Source organism: Aspergillus sclerotioniger, assembly GCF_003184525.1.
Source record: "Aspergillus sclerotioniger CBS 115572 chromosome Unknown BO94scaffold_33, whole genome shotgun sequence".
NCBI classification, from domain to species: Eukaryota; Fungi; Ascomycota; class Eurotiomycetes; order Eurotiales; family Aspergillaceae; genus Aspergillus; species Aspergillus sclerotioniger.
The window spans coordinates 347,806-372,522 of NW_020291023.1; the positions used below are offsets into that span (position 1 = coordinate 347,806).

The following is a 24,717-nucleotide window of genomic DNA, read 5'->3' on the forward strand; positions in this document are numbered from 1 at the left end:
AGCGCCGTAAGCAGCTATTTCCATATGATTGTATAACTATCGCAAGTATCCAATCAAGTCATCATTGAAATCGCGTATTTATACGACATAATTCAAACGCCAACGCTGGATGCGAATGGTGTTTGGATTATGGTGTCGATCGAATCATTGGCACGTTTCCAGCATTTTCGCAATAACGCCCATTAGTGTCCCATTCTCTAGTGCAGCAGCCACTCTTTCTTTATCGGCTAATTGTTTATTGACTTCATCGGCTGTACTATGCGTTCCTTCTTTGATCCGCACGTCCACACGGAACCGCGGGGGTAGCGACTGTTCAAGCCGGACTCGTACACCAAGGCCTATGACTGTGGCCAAACTGCAATGAGTTATCGTCGGAGTGATAAGGACGGTCACCGTTCGAAGAAGAGAGCTCGGTACTTCCGGAAGTGTCGGTCTGATGAAAATGTCAGGAAGCGACACAACCGCCAAAGCTCCCAACGAAATGGGATGCTCCGGGTCGGATATAGTTGACACAAGATCTAGGAGACCGTCAGACACTCAGCTCCCTGGCATCTCTTAAAGCAGGTGTTCAAGGTGGTCGATCGGTATACCATATATCTCCTGTTCATCAATCGGTTCTTCCATCAAACCAGTATCATCGTCAGACTCTTCGGATTCATAGGGACTGAGAGCGAGGTCAGTGGGGTGTACTAGAGAGGAAAGCGTTAACGCAAGGATTCCGCCTCTGTAAGTGCCCGATTTGCGAGATGATGCAGGACGCAGCCGAGTGGGAAGATCTGCAACGTTTAGGATAGTAGGATTCGAATTCTGCATTGCGGGCTCCATTTTTCGGTCCGGTAAGTACTGAGTAGGGCCTATAAACAGAGATACACAAAGCCTTGAGAGGGGCAAATTGACGCAAGAAAGGGTGTTAATTGAAACCGAGCGTGTAGGTACTACCTAGTAAGGCGGTATCTTTTCTGAAAGGAAATGGAACAACATTTTTCCATTAAAGACTATTATAGGTCTCACATTCAAACTTTCAATGCGAATGCTCTGGCAAAGTGTTATGTTGTTCGTGACATAAAGTCTCAGTAACATCACAAGTGAGAATGCTAGTTTTGCAAGCTAATACTGCCTTGTATGTTACGGTACTATACAAGATGTCGTGCAATGTACCCCTCATCCAACAATTACGTAGGATTTCTGCAATGCGGTAAGTCCGAATTTGTCAGCATGAATGGATGCCATGAAAGCTAGAATTATAATTACTACATAGGAAGTCCGTTGTTAGCATGCCATACTAGATAGTCAATCGGTTGCGCCGCTCCCACAGTTTGTGGTAAAAATTACCCAACCAAGTAACAGCCTCATATGTTTATCGAATCTAACAAAACTGTAGCCAGAAGCAGTGAATGGAGGGATTGATTAAGAAATGTTTGGCAATCCATGGATCATGATTCATATCCCTATCTCATCACTCGGAATGCACATCTTTAAAGGGGGCTATTGCTGGTAGAAAACCATGTTGCTCCGTACCGTAGAGTGTAGTACGGTCTTGTGGACTCCATACCCACGGGGATATACTTTGCGCAGTAGCCTACTCAAGCAAGTACTAGATCTTAATCCTACGACAGGCGCAGGAAAATCCCATAGGGAAACCAATAGTAGTCATAATTCACAATCCGTAGTTCGGAGCACTATCTTCCCGGCTAAGAAGATCAATATCCTTGGAAGCCGATTTTAACTAGAGGTCGTCCCTCCCGTGAGGAGGGACGGGGACATGAATGATGAGGCCCAGGTCCTCCGTACTCCGTACATGAAGACGCTGCGCTACTACATGCTACCTAGTACTTACCCTGGGCGCCACTGGGGACTGCGGTAGTCCCAGCGGATTCCCCCAAAGTTCCGAGGCGATCCTCGAAAGTGGTGCAAACGCCGCCGTACCTATCCTTTCCACCACGCGCCCAATTTTGCTCCTTAGGAAATTGAACGTAAACCCACATCTGTTGTCGGGTCTCCGCACACTCCTCGCTGTTTATTGACCGATCGCTCGGGCTTCCGCGCAATACGGACCACCCTGTCTGGTATCTACCTACTGCTTAGGAGAATGAGGCGGCAAAGAGTGTGATGACTTAGCTAAGGAGACAGCATCAGATTCCCGCACCCCCCCCCAGTGTACGGAGATCCTGTTTCCACACGGGAAACCATTGATTGCATCGGTGGGCTTTTGATTCCCCTGGTGCTCTTATTGTTTTGTCACTTGTTTATTGTGCTATTATCCCAAGCTTCTGCTGCCTTTGCAGTACCTATCCTTTCATGCTCGGCTTTTCATCTAGCTGTCTGCATAGGAATCACACTTCATCCAGATGGTGACCTTCACATCGGGGTGTAATGCGCCAATCCAGTTCATCTTCCTTCATATTCAATTATCAATGGCAAGTTTCACCTACTGACGCTACTGGACTACGATGCAGACTGGATGAGAAATCATTCATTCCTGACTACCATGTACGTATCATTAGCTCCTTCCCTCCAACGCCCCCTCACATGGTCCGAATCTCTTATCATGCCCTTCCAACGTCATGCCTTCTTGTTCGCCGCCTATGATTATTCCACCTATGCTGAAAGCCATGGTCTGGTTACTCTCAATCGCTGTGTACTTGATGCCATTCTGTTCTACATTTTTAGCCCAGTGTGTCACTGTCGTTCTGTCTTTTTCTATTTTGCCTATACAACTTCATGTTGTCAACAATAACTGACGAGTCGTACTCCATGATCGCAGCTTTATCAACTACATCCTTTTGCTGAGATCCAGGTCTCACTTGTGACCGATTCATGAAATTGTTGTCAGTCCCAACCTAGTTGAAGCCTACGGTTTGTCAATGCGTCACACCGAGGCCCCCAGCTCCTAGAATCTTATTACCTTCCTAGTCGCTCTGCCTTTACAAGCATCTGCGACTCGGGCGGTTGTCCATATCGGAGCCAGGATAATACAGTACAGAAACTGCAAGACACCCTCCATTACTGCCGGATAACCTTTTCAACAAGTGCAACGGTATTTCAACTGAGATTCTCGCTCTCGGCCGCAGCCCACTACCTCTATTTTTCCTCTTCCTTCCTTACTGGGGCGAGTGTGAACATCTATTGCGCAGTTGTGATATCGAAGCTGCTCCATCGTTGAGCCCGTCCGAGCTGGTTCGAACGGTGGAAGGTTCGGGATATACCCTACATTGATTTCATCTGCACAAGGCAGGCCTTGTGGTTCCTCTCCTTTACCTTTCTTCTTCCAGCTATTTCGAAACGGTTACATGCTTGTCGGTCCATTTTCCCTAGCTGTCTCATATTCATTGTTGCAGTCTTTACGCGAAAATGCAAGGCTTCTCGTTTGCGCCTCCGACAGGACCCCCGAGGGAAGGCCAGAAAAGTAAGAGCTCCTGAATCCCCACCCAGATCTTAGATTCACTGCTTGCCCGAGTTACGCACTCCAGACACCATCAGTCATCTTGAATCGCATGTTGACGGCTCTTGATGCAGACTATGTTTTCGTCGATGAACATAACAGGCATAAGCGGCTTAAAGGTACGTCTGGCTGCTAGCAGGCTTCTCTTCTTTGAGTCTGAGTTGACGGCTGTCTCCAGTTATGCGAGCTTGTAATGGATGCAGGAAGCGAAAGATTAAGTGCGATGCTGCTACGACAAACACCTGGCCCTGTTCAGCATGCACTCGCTTGAAATTAGTATGCGTCCCCCCTACAATCGGGCACGATGGCGAGTATTCAGCAGCGGAAAGCGTCGAGGCCAACACTAGCGACGCTTTAAACGCATCCACCGCACCAGAACCTGCACTGTCTTCATATACCTCTCAATCTTTTCGAGATGGTGGTCAGCCCGCGATTGGTAACATGCATCCATATAATGACGGCATGGGAATGTATCCCCAGTTTGCGCATTCTACTTCCAGCCAACCCAATGTTTACGACATGCGATCGTCCCAGGTTTCCGTGCCTCACCAGTATCAGCAACCACCGATGTTTCCCGGCGACCAAACTCAGTCTCTGGGGACTGCAGAAAGTGATCTATATGGTGAACACGATCAATCCACTGCCGAGAATCTCAGCGAGGTCTTAGGAGAGCTCAGGATAGATGAGACGGGTATCGGTAAGACATTCTAGTCCCTGATAACTGATTCGAGTCGGACTTCACTGACGTGATCATAGCGCCGTATATTAGGCAGCAGAGGAGAGAGAGGGCCGAACCGGAAATTCCGACTCAAGACGAAATAGACGAAAAGTTGCCGCCTCTCAGCACTGGAGCTGGGTCCACCATACGCATTCCGCCTGAACTTATGCCATCTGATGACGAGGTCATGAATTACTTCAAGATATACTTTGATGATATACACCCCTACGTCCCTGTCATCCATCGATCTCATCTATACTATCAATGGCAACATGAACGAAGTTCAATCTCCCCGCTTCTGCTCGAATCACTATTCGCGTGCGCGGGGAGACTGTCGGACGATCCAGCTCAAGGAGCACAGTGGCTCGCATTAGCGAACAGTAAGGCGATAACCTAATTCCAATTCGCCTGCATACCATATTATATACTGATTGCAAAATATTCTTATCAGGGCACGAATCGAGTTTTATGGACGAACCTCGCCTGAGTACGATACAGGCTCTGCTTCTGCTACTGAAGGCTCGAGAGTCACGCCCCAAAAAGGGCTATTATTATCGTTCTTGGCAAACGGTCAAGACAATCATATCTATGGCGAAAGACTTGGATATCCACGAGCATAACAATCTTCACACGGAAGACAAGCCTTGCGACTTGAATCCAGTGGAATGCTTGGTGCAGACAAGGGTCTGGCAGGCCCTCCTAGTCGTTGAAGTTATGATTGGGGCGCCACAGGGTACGTCATCTGTTTCTCGTAGGCTTATTTTGGCTGATGGGTTGCAGGTCGCTCGGATTACGGTGTGGACCCTGAAACAGTAAATATGAGTCCAACGTTGTACATCAGAGGTCTTGATCAATTTGAATTGGATCGGTCTAGACAGTATGCATACTTCGTCCGAAACGCGCGCCACATTCGTATCATCGCCGACATATATCATAAGATAAAGAAGCAAAAGGATTGGGGGGCCAATCCCAAATTCGTTGAAAAAAACCCTCTCTTTACCGATTGGCTCCAAAGCCTACCCTCAGATCTTCAAGTGAACTACCCTCCGGATGGGTCACCGCCATGGATACCGTCACACTTTGTTGGAAACATGCATTCGCATTGTCATCTTGGAATCATCTTATTGCATCGTCCACAACTGATTGCTTCCAAGTCTTTTGCGGCAGGGGGTGGTTGGAAAATGCATATGGCACTATGCTACTCCTCTGCAAAATATTTGTGCAGGCTTCAGGAAGCCATTTTGAATCGTTTTGGACTGTGTGGCCTGCTTTTTATGCAAAGGGGCATCAATTTCACAATATACACTATTTTGACATGTACAATGCTGCACCTTGTGAGTCTTTACTGCCTGTTCAAAGATCTAGGGAGCAGCTAACACTATAACAGGTGGCGATAACATCTCCGGATCCAAATTTCCACACAGATGCACGGGAGTACTTCACGCGACACATGCGTATCCTCGAGCGATGTTCCTCTGCTTGGCCTATGCCAGAATTGCAAGCGCAAATCGATTCCTTACGGTTTGCATTTTCCGCCGATGTGAATCGGCCTTTTGAACTAAAGCCGACATTCCCCTACGGGAGTCCTTCCGAGTCATACCACCCAAGTCCGCCACTAGATTCTCATTACGGACCTCAAATAAACCAAGTGTCCAGCGTTCAAAGTAGAGTGGGTTATACAGCTTATCCAGTAACCCCTCCAATATCAGCCGGTACTGAAGACTCAAAGTCCGACTCCTCTCAGCTTCAACCATTGGGATTGATTCCGTCTCATTCAATGTCCACCCATGCGATAAATACACCTTTAGTTGACGAGAATAGCTGGGATCCTACTCGCATCATCAAGTAAGGATAAGAGCCAAGAAACAACTTCTACCCAAAGAGATTCCGGTGATGCTAATAACCTCTAGTCAGTGGGATATGGCGTTTTCTATTGGTACACCCACTGTGACCACGAATTCACCCCCGATGGCTTTGAGCAACACTCAAGCAGTCCAACCCTCTTTGCCCGAACACTTCCCCGTACCATATGAACAACAATCTAAGGTTGCTTCGGTCGCGCCGACTCCTGTGCCACACGCTCAATTCACTGGGCAGCAAGTTCTGTTCACAGCACGAGACTGGCAACAGAGTGTTGCCAGTGTGTATGATCCAAACGGTCTCAAACGACGATGGAATTATTCCGTCGATATGGGGACAGAAAATACTTCGAAGCGTCAGCGTTAATGAGGACATTTACATTTATGTGGTCAGGAGTGTAAGATGCTGGAGTGCTCGTGCGGCGGTCAGTAGCTATGTTTTGTGGCGGTTATGTGGGTAGGTTCATCTGCCATTCTGCCACTTTCGCATCTCTTCATAGTAGCTTGTTCCCATAGGAATGCTTCGCAACCGGACCGAGGCTCTCTATTGAAGGCAGGAACTATCGAGCGGAGCGACGATCTATCCGTGGGGACACAATACCAAAGATTAATTTTATCGGTTTTTTAACCAGTTGGTTCATCCTACTTCATACTATTGTGGAGGCTACAAGTGGCTCACAAAACGATGCCTTTGCCACGTAATGTGACTAAACTATTCATTTTTTCCAGCTGTAATAAAGCCAGTTCAAACAAATCGTTCCAGATGAAGTTGAATATCATTGCGCATGGACCATTAGTATTAACGTGGTGTTGTGAAACATGTAAAGATAGCCCACGACATGGAAATAATCAGAACCATTTCTGTCCAGGCTAAGAGGCACTCAGTTGACTTCGGTCATCAAGGCAGTTGCTGCAAAACGTGTTGGCAAAGACTAGGACAGAGCTCCAAGACATCATGTAGATTGATGTGTCGAAAAATTAGGGGCGGCAACTTTATATGTCAGAGGCGTCGATTGATGCCGATTCGCTCTTCACGTGAACGAACGATCCTCGCCTTATCCCCTGGCAATGGTTTTAGCTCGTCGCTGGGGTCAAGATCGACATGGGAGCTGATGCTGGCCTGGCCCTGGGTAAATTTTTCTTTCGAGAGTTTGCGGAGTCGTTTTTCTTCAAAGGCAGCAAGATCCTCGGAAGTTATGGCTATTGCAGTTGGTTTGCGACGCAGCATATCTTTTTCCTAAAATCAAAGTATAAGAATGGCAGTTGGTGTGAAAATAGGCTGCTTGGTAAAATGACTGGAATATGACTATTCAATGTTCATGACCGGGCAGCGGCTACCGTTGGCGGACACCACGTGATCTTGCAGCACTTAGTGGTGACGAACAAATTTAGCCTCAGTCTTATCAGACCCTTGGATCCTCACCAACAAAGATGCTCCAACATCGGACCATGCTCTCACGCCGTGAGCATCTGAAGGCAGTAGGGGGGTCTCTGTCTCTCATTCGCCGGTTTTCGGCTACTCAGATTCAGGCGAAAAACAACACAAGTGAGCCATGTAAGTGTTACATCTTAGTCTCCCTTTTCCATATCCACATGGCATGTCTCCTCTTTTCTATCTATCCTTCTTCGTCCTCTCCGACTCTCTGCCTCGGAATTAGGCTCGCCCAACTTGCTGTGTTTGTCTATTTTCCATAACCGGTCACTGATCGCTATAGCCACCCGTGGAATAAGAAGAGACAATGTTCCACCAGTGAATTTGAACTTTAGAAACGCCAATACCGATCGACCTCGTCCCCGACGGATAATTGATGCGAGATCTCTCGCCGCGTCTCGAACCGCTGGCCAACCAGCGAATATTCTCAAAGGTCCCAGAGCTCGAACACTTCCGAACAGCGGCGGACCAGCACTCACTCGAAGCACCAGAAGGATTACGAAGACAAAGCTTGCATCCAAAGACAGGAGACAGGGCCGCCCCCAACGATCACAGGAACTCGGGGGTGAATCTGAGGAGTTGTATCATGAAGCCGCGATCAATTCCGTGTATCGAGAAATCACGGAGCAAGCCCAACCCAGGCTTATTCGATACAACCCCAACTCGGTTTCGTTGTCATCGTTGAGGGAGACGTGGCCTTCATTTCCTTCCGATATCCGTGCTAATACCGCCGGCGTCGTCGAAAAGTTGTCATTATTCAGCGACCGCTTTGCCAATGGCTATGTACCGCCATATGAGCTGGGTAGGCGGCTATACCAGGGGAAATATGTCCGCTTTGCCAGTGAACAAGAAAGGTCTGAGGCAATTTTTGAGGCGAACAAGCTCTCCCAAAAACATGCGGACAAGCTGTCTCAACAGAAAGGCGATCTTGTAGATCCAAATCATGTCAACTTCAGACCAATCAACACAAAGGACCAGAATACACTTATTGGGTTGCTTGTCAAGGGCATCTATCCTAAGTCAGAAGACAAACAGGAGGACAAGTTGTCAGTCCTTGACCAGGTTTCGGAAAACCTCAGAAATAATGCGACGTATCAGACGGTTGGGAAGAGTTCTACGTTCATTACGAAGTTGGATTCGCTTTTAGCATCGAGTCGCCCTACGAAACGCGCTTGAAACTCGGGTATCCCAAATCCTACTGTACAGTATTGTGTTTGTGTACCTCTAATCTTGCATTTTTCATGGTTTTCCTCTTTCATGTCATTTTGCGCTTGGCTTTCTCCCATATTCTTGGTCAATGGTCCGCATGAATATGCCGATTGATTTCATGTACAAAACCCATGTCTATGACACTGATTGATAGATAACTCAAAGTATGCTCTGTGCTACAAAATTCGGCAACCCTCTCCCTTCACTACACCCGTTCCATGGCCTTCCTTGTAGCCTGAAATAATTCCTTTAGATCCTTTTGTCCTTTTTCTGTAAGCTTTTCCATCTGTTCCTGCGCTTTCCGAACATCACCCGGTCTAACAATCTTCTTTTTTTGCAGGTCCTGAAGACGTTTATGGACAGCACCCCGTGAGTCACGAACGGCACCTGCTGCTTTTTCCATTGCCGCCTTCGCAATAGTGATCGTCTGGTCCCGAGATTCTTTAGTGGGTGGGGGGATCGTAATGTTGAGCTGAAGACCGTTATGGGGGTCAGGCTGAGGATTTAGGGAAAGATTGGAAGAAATGATTGATGAAGTGATCGGTTTCACATGCTATCGTTTCAGTTAGTGTTAAGAACGTATATAAAACCAAAGATCCCTTTAGAAGCCTGAGCAACCGGGAGAATTGACAACTCACATCGTCTTCGGAGGCTAAGATAGTCACAATCCGTCCACTCTTGGGAACTACTTGGGCCAGGTCACCCAACCTCACCGTTTCCTTGCTACCTTTGCTCAGCTGTACGCGGAGATTCTCGATCGATCCAGTATTGAACCGACCCCCCACACGCAACTTGGAGAGGTCGTCTCTGAGTCGAGACAGTGCAGCTGCTATACCATCATGCAGCTGTGAAAAGTCATGAGGATCTTCGGACGGCACTCCGGCTTTTGACAACAGCTTCCCAGAATCTGTACCAGTGAGGGCTCTCGTTTTCTCCTTCTTCTTCTTCTTGTATAAGAAGGGTGAAGTGGAAAACCTTCTGTTCTTATGTAGAGCTACTGGCCGGTACTGCGACCAGCGCGGAATTTGATGCTCGGAGAAAAGATTGGGACGAAACCCATGAAGTACAGGCCAACAGCGGAAGCGGGTAACCGCTGGATAGCACTGCATGTCTCGTTCTCTGCGCCCTTCGAGCCCCTTTTGGTCGACGGCGTTATATAGGGTATCGTTGGAGGTGACAGCGGCAATATAGATGTAGTATTGCTCACGACTGACTCCGTAGTGATCGTTTCAGAAAGTTGGACGGATAATCGCGGAATAAAAAAGTCCTCGGGTGCTACAGACGCCTCCCGGGTACACTGCATAGCTCTAAACGGGAGGCGCTATATCTACCGATTCATCACCTGACAAGCTATCGAGGGTAGACACGCGATACAAGGTGTCGACATCAAAACCGACTAACTAGTATGGATGTAAGAGGAGGCGATTTAGCTTAATTTGTTCCTCCACAGTACACAATATATAGATTAATGGGGATGCGAGTCAATTTAATCCAGTCGAACGATGGATACCCTCCCTGTATTCACCCGATGAGCGGCTCATCAAGATCATTAGAATGCCAAAACAAGTTCATCTAAAGACATTTCATGAATTACTTTTCGCAATTTTGTATCCGGTCATGAATAAACACGCCTCATCTAAAAAGGTTTCCGTAGACGACATAAGGGTCTCCAATCTAAGGTGAGGAGAGCGAATTGGCCACTCTGCGCAAAATCCGATAGAAGAAACTGCAAAGGGAGATAATGAGAAGGCAACGGCAATTTTACGATGCCGCAGCTAGAACCGTAATAAGCAGACAGAAATTCCGTTACCGGGTGGCCATGGCCTTGGTAATAAGTCTCTTGAGAGCAAGCTCCTTCTTCTTAAGGTCTTCGGGGGTAGAATCCTCAATCTCGAGCTGAGCCATAGCATCGCTGAGAGCGGACTCGATCTTCTCCTTGTTGCCACGCTTAAGCTTCAGTGACATGGTGGGGTCGGAGACAATTTCCTCCACGCGCGAGATGTAGGACTCGAGCTGTTGGCGGGACTCGAACTTCTTGGTGAAAGCCTCATCGCTAGACTTGAACTTGGCGGCGTCTAAAGGAAGGTGCCAGGTCAGCCACAGTCGTTGCATACTAAGCAATCAAACTTACCATCGATCATTTGCTCAATTTCAGTTGTAGAAAGCTTGCCGACGGCGTTGGAGATGGTAATGTTGGCAGTACGGCCAGAAGACTTCTCAGTTGCAGTAACCTTGAGGATACCGTTGACGTCGACCTCGAAGACGACCTCAAGGGCAGCCTCTCCAGCCCTCATGGGAGGGATAGGGGCAAGGGTGAACTCGCCAAGGGAGGTGTTATCAGCGCAGTTGGTACGCTCACCCTGGTAGACGGGGAACTGCACAGTCGTCTGGTTGTCCACAACAGTGGTGAAAGTACGCTTCTTGATTGTGGGGACAGTCTGGCCGCGAGCCACAACGGGAGCGAAAATGTTACCCTCCATGGCAACACCAAGAGACAATGGAACAACATCCAGCAGCAGAAGGTCCTGGGTCTCGGCCGAAGAAGCCTTTCCAGACAGAATACCAGCCTGCACGGCGGCACCGTAGGCAACGGCTTCGTCGGGGTTGATGCTCTTGCATGAGTATTAGCATAGTCCACTTTGGTTTACTGGGACGAATGTTACTCACCTTCTCTAGCTTCTTGCCATCGAAGAAGTCGCTGAGCAGCTTCTGAATACGGGGGATACGAGTCGAACCACCGACAAGCACGATTTCATCGACCTGGCTCTTTTCAAGTCCAGAATCCTTAAGAACCTGCTGAACCGGCTCCAAGGTACCGGAGAAAGACTTAGCGTTAAGGTCTTCAAAACGGGCACGAGTAACGGAAGAGTTGAAGTCCTCGCCATCGAACAGGGAGTCGATCTCAACAGTAGTCTGGGTTGCATTGGACAATGTACGCTTAGCACGCTCACAGGCGGTTCTCAAACGGCGAAGTGCTCTCGCATCACCGGAGAGATCCTTGCCAGTCTTGCGCTGGAATTCCTTCTTGAAATGGTCCAGGAGGTTGGTGTCGAAGTCCTGTCCACCGAGATGAGTATCTCCAGCAGTAGCCTTGACAGTGAAGACACCTCCTTGAATGTTAAGGAGAGAGACATCAAAGGTACCACCACCAAGATCGTAGATAAGAACGTTACGTTCCTTATCAGACTTGCCAGAGCCAAGGCCGTAGGCGATGGCAGCAGCAGTTGGCTCGTTAATAATACGAAGCACATTGAGCCCAGCAATGGCACCAGCATCCTTGGTGGCCTGGCGCTGGTTGTCGTTGAAGTAAGCAGGCACAGTGATGACGGCCTTTTCGACCTTCTTACCAAGCTTGGTCTCTGCAACCTCTTTCATCTAGAGAGAATTATTAATATGCAACCTAGAAAAAAGACGTGCGCTTTATTACCTTCATCAAGACCATAGAGGAGATCTCTTGGGGGCTGAAAGTCTTGGTTTCGCCGAGGTATTCCACTTCCACGACGGGGTTTCCACCCTGATCAACGACCTTGAAGGGCCATGACTCAACGTCCTTCTTGACGATGGGGTCCTCAAAACGCCGACCGATGAGACGCCTAAACTCGATTAAAAGCCGTTTTCCAAGACTGACGGAAGGCTGTAGCCACAATTTAGGCTTACTTGATATCAAAGATGGTGTTCGTCGGGTTCATAGCGGCCTGGTTCTTCGCAGCTTCACCGATCAAGCGTTCCTTGTCGGTGAAAGAAACGAAGGACGGGGTAGTGTAACTACCCTGCTCGTTGGCAACTGGACGTTGTAAGCAAGCTGGACGCGTGTTCAAAGTATACAAGTAATAACATACTGATCTCTACATTGGTACCCTCATAGTTGGCCACACAGGAGTAGGTGGTTCCTAAAATATTTTGTCAGTAACGGTTTGCCGCAGGGTATATGAGAGATAGAACTTACCAAGATCGATGCCGATGGCACCTTCGTAAACTTCGTCAGCCATTTTAACAGAAATATGTGTCTCAAAGGTATAGGATGGAAAAATTGAAACGAAGCCAGAAGGCAAGACGAACGTTGGAGGAAGAGAAGACTAAATAAATTTCGCCCCAGGCGTTGAGGTGGGAGCGGTTAAAATTTGGATGAAAAAAAAAGAACCCACTTTGCCATTTTCATTTTCCTCCTTCCAATTTTTTTTTTTTTTTTTTTTACCCTTCCAACCCAATTCAAGTTCTCTTTTTGGCTCCCTCGGCTGAGGTAAACTCAATCCAAAGCCCTGGTTGGCTGCTAGGCACCTTATATAATCATGCAAGCCTTCCTCCAGGGCTATCTGCAACTATTACGGACTATTAACATAGTAGATAGTGTACACCTACCTAGATACCTTACTCCTCTATTCCTGGGACGCAAAGGCCCAAGTTGCACTCCGTACAAGCAATCTTCATACAAGTAAAAGGCAATTAATATTGCAGAGCGAGTCTCTATGAGAACACCCAGCCGTCCTGAGATGTCGGAAGCAAAGTCAAAAACATCCATTATCCTACATGGAAGGTATTTCAAATATAGGCAATCTCTCAAGCACATCCAGCTCCATTAAAGTGATCTCGCCATTGGTCTATTGGAACATAAGCCTGATCGATCTACTCGTCTTGGATGGTTCAATTCTATATATAATTATTGATACCTTAGGCACTAAAGCGGGTAGCTACTCCACTATTATCCTAAACAGCTGGATGGTCACTTGAACATCTCAATAGTCTCTACACTTTCGAAGCAGGTCTGCTTCAATTCACGCATACAAGCCTTTGTTGCACTGAAACCCAATTAAAGAAAAGGTGCGAAAGGTAGTCAATACAAAAGTGTTTTGCGTCGATCTGGCATTTGAAGTCCGGCCACGCGCTTGCTTCTCAGCCTGCAATCAACGGACTATCTACTCGTGAGTGTCTACTCAGGCCTCTGTCAAGCTCAGCCTATCTTTCATTCCGAGACCTTGCAGCATCCCACTTTCGATAAAACGCTTCCTTCTGACAGCGATCAGACCTTAGTGATACCCATAGACTCCGCCCCGCTACCCCCGCTTTTCCAGATGGACATCGATCTGAGCAGAAGGAATAAAAAACCCCGCCCTTTGCTAGAATCCGAACGGGACAGGCTCGAAGAATTCATTGATTCTATTCATTATTCAGCTAGGTATGTCGCGAATCAGCTGGATCCCTTGGCCCTTGGGTCTTTGACCTTACGATTTCAGATACTCGGACGATCAATTCGAATACCGGCATGTTCAACTTCCCAAAAACATGTTGAAAAAAATCCCACCCGACTATTTTGACAGTTCAAAAGGAACGCTTAAGTTACTGTGGGAAGATGAGTGGCGAGCGCTGGGAATTACGCAAGTATGTAGATCCTCAATCAGACTTGGAAGTTCAAGAGATCTAACGCTGATTATCAGAGCCTGGGCTGGGAACATTATGAAGTGCATGAACCAGAACCACATATCCTTTTATTCAAGTAAGTATAATGGGTATCTTCCCTCCTACAACTACTAAAAAATGCATACAGGCGCCCCCTGAACTACCAGCCCCCAGTATCGCAGTAGATAGTCGGACGGAATTCAATCAGAGGTTAAGCCTGCCCCTGTTGCTTCTGGGCATATTAATACGACGAAGAAGATAAACAGCAAACAGCCGCAGATCAAGGAGCCGCACATACAGAAAAAATCCGTTTCAATTATGCAACCAGATGCTTCTTCCTGGAAGTTTCAAGTTTCGAAATGGGATATTCTCATTTCCTACCACAGAATGCCTCATAATTATCATCTGCACTTGATTCTCTATCCCCTGTTATCATACAAATTTCTGCTAGCACAATGCCTTAAGCTACATTCATGGCCAACCATTGCTCCCATTGTGTGGCCGTGAAGCTGCTGCTGATATTCGGCTCTTCGACGCCCTAAACAGTGGAATCAGTGCACCAAATTGCCTAGGGTATATAATGGGGCACCTTACATTGAAATATACAGTCGGGGAGACATGAACGCCAATAACACGATCCGACTGTATCTCCGCTTAGTTTTCAATGGTGTAACGACCTTACTCGGTGACGCACCTTGACCATCAATTTGATATCATTGGTCACCTTGTTACCGGAATTTAACTGCCCATCACCAATAACTTCGCTGATTCTCAATAAGTCGATCATCTCATCTTCATCCACACCAACTGTCACAGCGATCTTTGCCAGCCTCTGATATGTTTTATTACGTGTCTCATTGACAACATTGACATCAAAGAATTCTTCTTGGTGATTGAAAAGTGCAGCGCTGAATTCCCAGAATTTGTCTGGGGCTATCTTCAGAACAGCTGCGCCGGCTTCATGCGTCAGAGTCGATGATGGGTGCCAAGGCTGAATATGCTGGCGAAAAATGACCTGGAGTTTCTGTTGATATTTTTGTATAACAATTGGCTTCACTGATGTGTAGAATGTGTTGAACAACTTCGCAGAGAACTAGAGGTAGATGGTTTAGTAATCCTTACAGAACACAGTACTAGGAATACTAACAGGGCAGACATAGTTAAGGTCTTGAATCACAAACAATGTGTTAGTCGATGAGTATAGAAAGTCAGCGTCTTAGCATACAGAGTTCAAGGGTATGCTGCGGCTGCTGGAAAGCCACAGCCAGCAACTTCTGTCCCGCGAATCTTGGTTGGGGGGCCATGAGCACTATGGAACAGGCTGTCTTTCTTGAAAGTGGAGGACTAAAAGGAAGCTGCTCGTTTAGAGTGGAATAAATAGGATGTCCAAACAAGCTGCCAATGTAACCCTTTCTTCCCGGTTTAACCCCCGGCGGATGCAGATGATTACGACATAAACTAACTAGTTCTCCAAGTACTCCTCAAATTACCCGGATTACCCTTCTCACAAACCAGTTCTAGCAGTTAGTTATCATATGGTAAAACTCCGAATGGTATTCATCGGTCACACATTCTAGCTTATAGGTAATTCACCTATTCAGCATCGATCATCAAGGTCTGGGTAGCGTTGAATTCATGGTTATTTTTGAAACGATTTCGATTAGATTACGGAGTGCTACGTATCTATATTAAAACTCTCTTTATTTGCCGAAGCGATAGTATTGAGTAGTTAGTATGTGAGCAAGCTGATAAGATCTGAGGTTGGAATAATATGAGATTTTCACTAGCCTACACCGTTGATTCCATATATCCATCTGGCAAATTAAATGATAATTTGAGAAGTCGCATATACAATTGGTTAGAAGGCCGTTAGATGCCATCTTGGCCCTAAACTAGGCATCAGCTTTTCCCTTCCGTGTTCACCGAATAGTACAACGATATAAGGACCATTTGACATGAAAGGCAAGGATCTGTTCGAACTACCGGTAATCTACACATCGTGGACAAGTTTACAGCCGGAGCATACGGGCTTTACTAACGAGTGCCAAGGGCTCTTTGATTGAATAGGTTGAGATCCCTGATATCCATCGAGACAGCAATCCATTGAGACGCCATCACATCGTATTCTCCTTTCACCTCGACTCTGCAAATTCCATTGGGGCCTCTAATTCCAACAGGGCCAGAAATATACATGACGCCACGAGGAGAAGAGTGCATTCTGCGGGCCCAGCAGTAATTCAGTCGCCATTTGAATGCCAACAGCGCCATGCGTAAATCAGAACCGGAACCAAGGTTCGGTAGAGGCAACCTGTGCAACGTAGAGATGTAAGGGTGTAGCCGGGAGGCGTTTCTGGTTAAAGAGGTGCCTTCTTGGGAGCTGAGTGGAGGTGGCTGGGATACAGACTGAGAAAGGTCATTCAACCCATCCAGCCCTCGTAAGCCTGATGACAATGAATTGTCACGCAAGGAAATCGGCGACTCAACTGTCTGCTCCTCATCCGAGCTTGTGCTAAACCGAGAAAGCTGCCTACTCCATAAGACCGAAAAAGCATCCTTAATTGCATGCGCCACAGATAGAGGCCTCGTCCATCTTTGGAGACGGTCACCGTCTTCAGCGGACATGGGCTTCAAAACCCAGGAGAAGCCGTCCCGAGAAATTTGTAGTCTACGGCAATGAGACACGGCTATCAAATCATTCGGAAAGTACATACCCGGGTCGATAATAGGCAGGAGGTGCACGGTATGGAAATCGATGTTCTAGCCAGAATGCTGCGACGGAGAGCGGACCGCCCAGCATATGAGAAAGCAAACTTGAATGGGACGCGGCATCCAAAACAACCAACACCAATTCATCTGTACATGTAGTAGTTAACCTCCTCGTAAATGGATATCCGCTTGCTTAGAAATACCTTTCAAGCCAGCGAGTTTATCACGGTCGGTGGCTACTCCGTTAAAAGCCTGCCACTCCGAGTCTGTCGCTGCATAGAATTTCCCTTCGCATAGCCGAGGCCAGCCCAGTGGAATGAATCGGGCTTTCGTATCATCATCTAAGCCCGGGGGGGCATATTGGTTCCTGTCAAACTTCCCAGCTGTCGGGGCATCGGCCCTCGGCAGGCTATCGGGGGACCCATCGGCATTGTAGAGCGTCTCATCAAAACGCAAAACAACGAACGAGCTCCATGTATGAAGAACAGCTCCAGTGAGGAGAATTGTGGCAAGAACTTTCCTGCATTCATAGTGAGCAACGTAGGCGAATGTGTGACATTACTCAAGCTACTATCTGACGCGGCCTACCTGACCCAGGGGCGTTTGATCTGCAGATAGCGGACAGGGGCGTAATTCGACTCCCGAGATAATGGTTGGCTGATCCGGAATGTTATCTGGGGTTTTCGAAGTAGTCGCGCAGCACGATACATTGAAAATATGTAGCTGGTGTCGATTATATTAACAAGACATCTCAGTTCATCGATTGGCCCTAGAAATCAACACAGGCTGATTGACCGATTTTTTGATGCTCCTGTGACCAATTGAAGACTGCCTTAAAGAAATTGCAGTATCCCACCAGCACCAGAGTGTCCTAGAGTAAATTATTAAGGTAGTAATGAAAAGATATACAGGATCTGTAAGGCCATACTTACTATTAGAACAGTATAACAGCCAAGATGTATCCCGCGGGAGTCACGCTAGCACGTGAGCCAAGCCAATGTTGCCAAGTTTTGGAGTTGTGGAGTACGAGTTGGTAGATGACTTAGCATGTAGGTATTAGCTAGACTAGCTATATAAAGCACTCTATTCTCACATTCTTATATTCTTACATCTCGGACTTCTGGACCTGCTATCTAACCTGTCGCGTTGACAGGTCCAGCAAATGGGGGTGCTACGGGGTGCTACAGGCACACCGGCCAGGCTAACCTCATAGTTAACGTAATCCACAAGCGAACCGGCCACACAAGCGGACCGGCCACCCACGCGTTTTGTACGCGTCTGCTTTTTTAACTTATCTTTAAACCACCACCATGCCTCCAAAAAGGCTTCAAAAACGCTCAAAATCTACTTATTCTGAAGGTCAAATCCTGCTTGCAATATCTGCTATTCAAAATAATCAAATACATTTAATTCGTGAAGCTGCTCGTGTTTATAATATCCCGAGGACTACCCTGCAAGAACGACTACACGGGATTAAATCTCGTACAGAAACCCAACCTAATTCCCAGAAATTGACTACATTCGAAGAAGAATCAATTGTCTAGTAGATCCTATCTCTAGATTCACGCGGAGCAGCGCCCCGGCCCCAACATGTATAAGAAATTGCTAATCTTATCTTGTCCAAACGCAGAGAGATTCCAGCCTGAGTTATTAGCAAAAACTGGATATATAACTTTGTCAAGCGATGTACAGAGCTCAAAACCAGATATACTCAACATTATAATCATTAACGAGAAAAATACGAAAATCTAAAGACCATAAATAAATAGTTTACACGCGTATAAGTAATGATTATACAGTATAGAATCTAAATAAAAGATATCTATAATTTTGATAAGACAGACTTTATAATAGATCTAATATCTACTATCAAAGTAGTTACTAAAACAGAAATGACTAGCAAGCCCTTACTCGTACAACCAGGAAATCAAGAATGGGTGACATTGATTAAATATGTCAATTATACAGGCTGGGTACTCCCGCCCTGTATTATCTTTAAAGAAAAGATTTATATATAAGGATAGTATAAGAGTATATTATTACTATCTAATTAGCAGATTAAAGTTAGTAATAATGGGTGGACAATAGATAAAATCATATTTTAATGATTAGAAAAGCTCTTTATTCCAGCTACAAATGGCTGTATGACTGGCAGATTGTCAAACCCTAGGATCGCTCCTTCCTGTTCCTGTTAGCTTAGCTTCTGTTCCAATACGTACCTTTGGACTGGGTTAAGGTAAGTCAGGTTGATGACTATCTAAAGAGAACTGGTCCTGAACAGAAGAAGAGAAGTAAGGCCAGATAGTGCTGTGCAGCTATCTGTAAGTAAGTACAGATAAGTATTGTTGCTAAGCTTTATCAAAATATATGGTTACTTAAAGACAGTGTTATTAAGCATGAAGAATAGAACTAACTAAGTATATGAAAGAGTATCCTTATATTCTATTCTTTATATATCATTTCGTATATCATTCAGGGTAGATCAAGGGTTGATCTAATCATGTTTCTAGATCCTGTATACTATATTATATACTCTTAATAATAGATCTGATGATAGATGGTTACATAACACAGCACTGCCTTGGACATTACTCTAACCAGGATTCTACTCAATAAGAGTTACTGGTTGCCCAAGTCCTGCCTGGTCATCACTTTCTACCTGATGAGTCCACTCCGCTAGTAACCTGGCTAGCAGAGGTCTATAACATCACTCTTCCTTTTTCAAGATTTCTTATTCTTAAGAGATATAAAGATGCATGTCCCTCCTGTGTTAGTTAAGTTTTCTTAATTTCTCTTTTTTCTATAATAGGCCATTATATCTTATTATTACACTAATTATAATCAGATAAGGAAATATATCTATCAGTCTAACAAGATCCATAATAACAGCTTTATTACTAAGAGTTCTTACAAACATTATTTCCTAAAAGATATTTCTTATATTATAGATTTAAAAAGCTAAAATTATGCTGCCTATACTTGTTATGATTAAAAATATAAAAAATAATTTTACAGTAATAGAGAGTAGAATAAGTTAAAACATAATTAATTAAATATATAAAATAAACTTACTAAGGCCCTTGCTAAACAGGCCCGTATTACTGCCAAGATGGCTTATTTATTTAAATAATAATAGTTCTTAAAAGACCATGGCAAGCGGATGTTGAATCACGATTTAACTATATTAAAGCAGTTAGATAAAAAGGATCCTCCAAGCACTAAAGATCTCCAGAAGCTGAAATATCTAATTAATAAGTATAATACTGCTTAACTTGCTGCTGTATCAGACAATCCTAGTCTAACTCAGTTAATTAGTTTCCCTTTCTTCTGGGCGAACTTTAACCTATCTGTTAATAGTACTGCTTCACAAGCTAGTAACAGCCTGTTAAATTCTTAATAAGTTTTTACGTGTTTTCTAAGATATTATATTCTTTCTATTTTATTAGATATTATGATCTGCTGCTAATCTTCTTATAATCTAGAATCCTTTTAACTTTATATTCTTTCTTTATATTATTATTAATCTTTATATTTTCTGTAATTCTAGCATTCTTTGGTACAGGTTCCAATAATAAGATATAAAATACTGGATGAATTCTGCTCATTGATTTTAGCAATCTTAACTTATAGTTAATTAGTCTCTTCTTATCTTTAATAATAAATAGTCCTAGCTTGTGATAGTCAAGCTTCTGACTTAGTTATTTCATCTTAATATTTTTGCAGAGTAAGAATACTTTTTCTCTTTTTTTTAGATCAGGTTTCTTTTTATATCTGTGATTATAATATATCTTACTATATAAGTTTATAAACTTAATATTTTAAGATAACTGGAAATACATGTTTCCTGTAAATATAATAATATTCTCAGCTATATTAGTAACTTACTGCTTTCTTAATAACATTTTCAAAAACCTAGAGTAGTAACTGTAATTAGTATAAAACAGTAAGATTTTAATAATTAAGTAACTAGTATTATTATATAAGAACTGTATTATCAGTAACAGATTTATCTAATTATTTTACTGGTAGTTTATATAGTGTCTTAAATATTATTTAATTATTTAATTAATTCTTTCTATTTATTTATTTGTTTACAGATGGTAAGCTATTATTATTTATTCTTTAATTTTTATAAGATCTGCAAGTAATCTCTAAAACTTCAAGATAAATAACTTGTCTTAATCTAATATAATATACTTTAGTATTCTATAATATATAATAATATATTTAAGAAACAGTTTTGCTATCTATATTACTGATATTATTATCTTACTTAATACAAGATAGATATATTTTTACTAAAATAATTAGTGATGACTGTGATAGTATTGAATTTCTCTGATTTAGATAATAAATCAATAAAGTCAATTATTATCTATTTTTATAGTTACTGTGGCGCCTTTTATACTTATATTTATTTATAAGATTAATATCTTACAGACTTATTTCTAATACAAGTCTCATATTATCTAATATAATCATGTACTTTTTGTCTGAGGTTCGGAATATAGTAATTTCTTATAATTAGTTCAGTTATTTTTTCCACTTTTAAGTAATCCTTGAATAGTCTGTTATAATATCTAGCCATAATCTCTATTCTTATTATAATTAGTATAAAGATTAATCTATAAAAGTGCGCTAATCTATCTTTATTAATAATAATCTTATCTGGTAAATCCTTACTTATTTCTTAGAATATTTTATCATTCTTAATAGCTTTAGCTAATTATCTGGTTAAGTCACTACTTATTTCCAATATTGCTATTAAATTAGTCTTATTATAGCTGATTAACCCATCCCTGTTCCGCTTCAGAATGGCTAGTTTAATAATCTTTTTATTTAGTTTATAGTCTGGCCTGCGGCTCAGCATATCTACGTGCTTATTCTCTATTTTTTTATAATATATAATTCTGAAATTATATTATAACAGAATCTCAGCCTATTATGCCTGTCTTTAGATCAACTCTTTAATTATTATAAAATAAGTTAAATTCTTATAATCTATCTTTATAATAATAATATGTTTTACTTTTTCAAGATAAATCCTCCATTGCTTAAATATTATTACTATAACTAGCAATTTCTTGTTATAAATATCATAGTTGAGTTCTACTTAAACTAACTTTCTTGAATAAAATATAATCAGTCTCAGCTTTCTATCTTCTCCAGGTTGTGTTATATATATACTAACAGTATAGTCTAATATATTAGTCTTAATAATGATTTCTTTATCTGGGTCGTGCTGTATAAGTATTAGTAATATAGTAAGTCATTACTTAATATTTTTAAATACATTCTGCTATAATTCTTTTTACTAGTACTTCTTTAACTTCTTTATAAGCTTAAAGAGTGATATTATATAGATAGCATATCTGTTTATAAAGTATTAATAATAATTAACTAATTTAATAAACTATTATAGTTCTTTCAGATTTTTGGATTAAGGCTAATCCTGTATAACTTATACTTTAGCTTACTTAATATAGATTCTCTTTATGGATATCTAGTATCCCAGAAACTCTATTTTCTATATATAGAATTCATACTTCTTCAGCTTATATTATAACTGATATAGATATAGTTTATATAAAACTAGTTATATATATCTTATATATTCTTTCTTAGTCTTCAAGAAGATTAATATATTATCTAGATAAGTAATTATAAATCTATCAAGATATTCTTCTAAAATCTTATTAATATATTACTGAAATGATGCTAGTATATTAATAAGTTTAAATAATATAATCAAGTACTTAAAGTATCTATACTTTATTTTAAATACGGTTTTTCATTCTTTATTTTCTATAATATGTATATGATAATATATATTTATAATATCAAGCTTAATAAACCACTTTATTCCTTATATCTTATCTTGGATTTCTGAAATCAAAGATAACAGGTATTAATCCTTGATTAAAATAATATTTAATAACTGATAATCTATATATAATTATAAACTACTATCCTTTTTCAGTATAAATAAGACTCCATGTTCTGCTAATGACTTTGAAGACCTGATATTATCCTTAATTAATTAGTTATTAATATATTCTTATAATACCTGTGATTTCTTTTTAGATATTAAATAAATCTTTTTATATATCAGTAACTTTTTTTCTTTTATAGGAATAGTATGGTCATACTTTCTATACTGAGATAATTCAGATTACTCTAGCTACTTAAACAAGTCCTTAAATCTCTTATACTATAATAGGACCTGTATATTATTCTTAACTATAACTAGAAGTTTTTATAAATCTTCTAATCCCTGAATAATCATCTCAATCTCTATATCAGTGCTGTCAATACTATACTCTTAAAACTTTTTTATTATTATTAGTACCCATCCTGATAAGTCTATAAGCTAATCTTTCTATGATAGTTTAATTACTGCTATTACTTGTATAACTATACTTAAGATATTATTTTTCTCTAAATTATCTCTGATACCTGGTATATTAGGCTTTTATAATATTCTTAACCTTCTCATGCTAGGTTATTTAATCCTTGCTTTAGCTTCTTACTATATAGCAGGCTGTATAGATCCAGATTCTATACCTAGTCCTTGCTAGTATTGTCTTGGGCAATCATAATTCATGAATTAAAGACTCTCAGTCTTCTAATCTATCTATAGATTATGATTCTTAAGCCATGAAATCCTTAACATAATATTATACTATTTTAAAAATATTATATTAAAGTCTATATACTCATAGTGATCCTTTACAGTTATAAATATGATTTCTAATTCAACTATTAATATAAGTATTCCCAAATTCTCTCCGTTTAGTCCTATAATTAGTTTAGATTCTGCTTTCTATTATCTAAATATTTTAAGCTGTTATATAAATTACAGATTCATAAAGTTTTTAGTCACTCCAGAGTTTATCAGTACTTGAATTAATTAATCTAATATAACTACTTGGATTTTCAGATATGATCCTGATTTAGTAATTACTAATTACTGTTCCGGCTAGTTAGATACTAGCTATTATAAGTATCTTCTTAAAAATTTTAAGCCTTTTATCTTTACCGTGTAATATATTATACACTGATTATTAAAACATGTTAATCAATATATTAATCTGTAATAAGAGTATCTCTGATATCCTTTACATGCATAATCAAAGATAGAGTATAAATAATAACTTACTTTAGCTCTAACTATTTCCAGTATCTTAGATTGATAGTTAATAATATACTTTTAATCATGATATATTAAGCATGTGTTTATATAGCACACGAGCTAAGAAAGTTTATTATATCTTTAATAATCTCTACTTTCTTTAAAATAAATATATAGATATGATTTATTATATCAAGATTCTGTTCCAGCAATATTTACCTTCTGGCTAATCTCTAATAACTGATAATAATAATCTATATTATCTTATCTATATATTAAATAAACTTCTAGATAACAGAAACATCTTTATAGATATTGTTTCCAAGTCTTGTTCTATGATTTTCAATATTTTAAGTCTTAATATAGGCAATACTGCATGATTATCTTAAGCTTTAAACAGAATTATACTAGATTTTTTAAGATTTTTTTCAAGATACAGTCTAATTAATAAGTAATATCTTTCTTATTATTCTTTTAATTTTTCTTATTCTTGTCTTACTACGATAGATAAGATTCACTAATTTCTAATAAGAGTTTTTCTAGAGTATCAGGTATTTTGCTGAGTCTTTTCTTACTAGATTTAAGATCTTTAAACAAAATATTATATTCTTTATCCAATAGTTTAAATTCATCCTAAACTATACTAAAATAGTCATTCCTCGGAACTGGCTTATAATTATTATTATTGATTTCTGTGGTCCAAGCTAATAGTACAGATAATTATTAATCTTTTTATTAACTTAATAGTACTGTTAACTTATCCAGGATACTTTATTATTTTAATTAATCATAGTATATCCTATTATCTGATAGCTGATTATACTA

At 41.6% G+C, this 24,717-nt stretch overlaps 9 protein-coding genes across 9 annotated transcripts; 3 read left to right on the plus strand and 6 right to left on the minus strand.

Moving 5' to 3' along the window:
* Positions 1-144: 144 nt before the first annotated feature.
* Positions 145-825, minus strand: BO94DRAFT_589693 (iron-sulfur cluster assembly protein CIA2; the record flags this gene model as incomplete). Its single annotated transcript, XM_025615965.1, has 2 exons — positions 145-518; positions 591-825. 2 exons carry the CDS (start codon positions 823-825, stop codon positions 145-147), a joined length of 609 nt encoding a protein of 202 aa, XP_025463321.1.
* A 2,526-nt stretch (positions 826-3,351) lies between these two features.
* Positions 3,352-6,669, plus strand: BO94DRAFT_608093 (Zn(II)2Cys6 transcription factor; the record flags this gene model as incomplete). Its single annotated transcript, XM_025616552.1, has 8 exons — positions 3,352-3,406; positions 3,517-3,561; positions 3,621-4,139; positions 4,199-4,540; positions 4,612-4,893; positions 4,941-5,494; positions 5,548-6,005; positions 6,071-6,669. 8 exons carry the CDS (start codon positions 3,352-3,354, stop codon positions 6,384-6,386), a joined length of 2,571 nt encoding a protein of 856 aa, XP_025463322.1. The 3' UTR covers positions 6,387-6,669.
* Positions 6,651-7,312, minus strand: BO94DRAFT_539233 (CDC26 family anaphase-promoting complex subunit). The gene has a single exon (XM_025612657.1). It carries the CDS (start codon positions 7,245-7,247, stop codon positions 7,020-7,022), a length of 228 nt encoding a protein of 75 aa, XP_025463323.1. The 5' UTR covers positions 7,248-7,312; the 3' UTR covers positions 6,651-7,019.
* A 138-nt stretch (positions 7,313-7,450) lies between these two features.
* On the plus strand, positions 7,451-8,627 carry BO94DRAFT_525538 (uncharacterized protein; the record flags this gene model as incomplete). The annotated part of the gene is made up of 2 exons (XM_025610311.1): positions 7,451-7,565; positions 7,678-8,627. 2 exons carry the CDS (start codon positions 7,451-7,453, stop codon positions 8,625-8,627), a joined length of 1,065 nt encoding a protein of 354 aa, XP_025463324.1.
* A 75-nt stretch (positions 8,628-8,702) lies between these two features.
* Positions 8,703-9,983, minus strand: BO94DRAFT_539235 (ribosome-recycling factor). Its single transcript, XM_025612658.1, has 2 exons — positions 9,299-9,983; positions 8,703-9,213 (listed from the first exon to the last, which is right to left on the minus strand). Exons 1-2 carry the CDS (start codon positions 9,767-9,769, stop codon positions 8,866-8,868), a joined length of 819 nt encoding a protein of 272 aa, XP_025463325.1. The 5' UTR covers positions 9,770-9,983; the 3' UTR covers positions 8,703-8,865.
* Positions 9,984-10,069: 86 nt separating this feature from the next.
* hscA (putative Hsp70 chaperone (HscA)) lies at positions 10,070-12,828 on the minus strand. The gene is made up of 7 exons (XM_025612659.1): positions 12,607-12,828; positions 12,500-12,550; positions 12,318-12,444; positions 12,088-12,253; positions 11,328-12,035; positions 10,792-11,272; positions 10,070-10,735 (listed from the first exon to the last, which is right to left on the minus strand). Exons 1-7 carry the CDS (start codon positions 12,647-12,649, stop codon positions 10,467-10,469), a joined length of 1,845 nt encoding a protein of 614 aa, XP_025463326.1. The 5' UTR covers positions 12,650-12,828; the 3' UTR covers positions 10,070-10,466.
* A 901-nt stretch (positions 12,829-13,729) lies between these two features.
* BO94DRAFT_475625 (cyclin-dependent protein kinase regulatory subunit CKS1) lies at positions 13,730-14,239 on the plus strand (the record flags this gene model as incomplete). Its single annotated transcript, XM_025608573.1, has 4 exons — positions 13,730-13,833; positions 13,892-14,036; positions 14,093-14,151; positions 14,203-14,239. 4 exons carry the CDS (start codon positions 13,730-13,732, stop codon positions 14,237-14,239), a joined length of 345 nt encoding a protein of 114 aa, XP_025463327.1.
* A 275-nt stretch (positions 14,240-14,514) lies between these two features.
* On the minus strand, positions 14,515-15,446 carry BO94DRAFT_501143 (DsbA family protein; the record flags this gene model as incomplete). The annotated part of the gene is made up of 5 exons (XM_025609423.1): positions 15,280-15,446; positions 15,202-15,221; positions 14,749-15,147; positions 14,649-14,696; positions 14,515-14,592 (listed from the first exon to the last, which is right to left on the minus strand). The coding sequence occupies exons 1-5, from the start codon at positions 15,356-15,358 to the stop codon at positions 14,515-14,517; spliced, it is 624 nt and encodes a 207-aa protein (XP_025463328.1). The 5' UTR covers positions 15,359-15,446.
* A 646-nt stretch (positions 15,447-16,092) lies between these two features.
* BO94DRAFT_501148 (uncharacterized protein) lies at positions 16,093-17,768 on the minus strand (the record flags this gene model as incomplete). The annotated part of the gene is made up of 4 exons (XM_025609424.1): positions 17,349-17,768; positions 16,964-17,280; positions 16,766-16,907; positions 16,093-16,719 (listed from the first exon to the last, which is right to left on the minus strand). Coding segments are annotated over exons 1-4 (1,206 nt in total), but the record flags the coding sequence as incomplete, so codon positions are not given.
* Positions 17,769-24,717: the final 6,949 nt, after the last annotated feature.

Coding starts and splice junctions, on each gene's coding strand:
- BO94DRAFT_539233 (XM_025612657.1), bottom strand. CDS start 7,247: ATGCTGCGTCGCAAACCAACTGCAATAGCCATAACTTCCGAGGATCTT.
- hscA (XM_025612659.1), bottom strand. CDS start 12,649: ATGGCTGACGAAGTTTACGAAGGTGCCATCGGCATCGATCTTG. Junction 12,445..12,499: donor GGGTACCAATGTAGAGATCA/GTATGTTATTAC, acceptor TACAACGTCCAG/TTGCCAACGAGCAGGGTAGT. Junction 10,736..10,791: donor AATTGAGCAAATGATCGATG/GTAAGTTTGATT, acceptor ACCTTCCTTTAG/ACGCCGCCAAGTTCAAGTCT.
- BO94DRAFT_539235 (XM_025612658.1), bottom strand. CDS start 9,769: ATGCAGTGCTATCCAGCGGTTACCCGCTTCCGCTGTTGGCCTGTACTT. Junction 9,214..9,298: donor TCTTAGCCTCCGAAGACGAT/GTGAGTTGTCAA, acceptor CTGAAACGATAG/CATGTGAAACCGATCACTTC.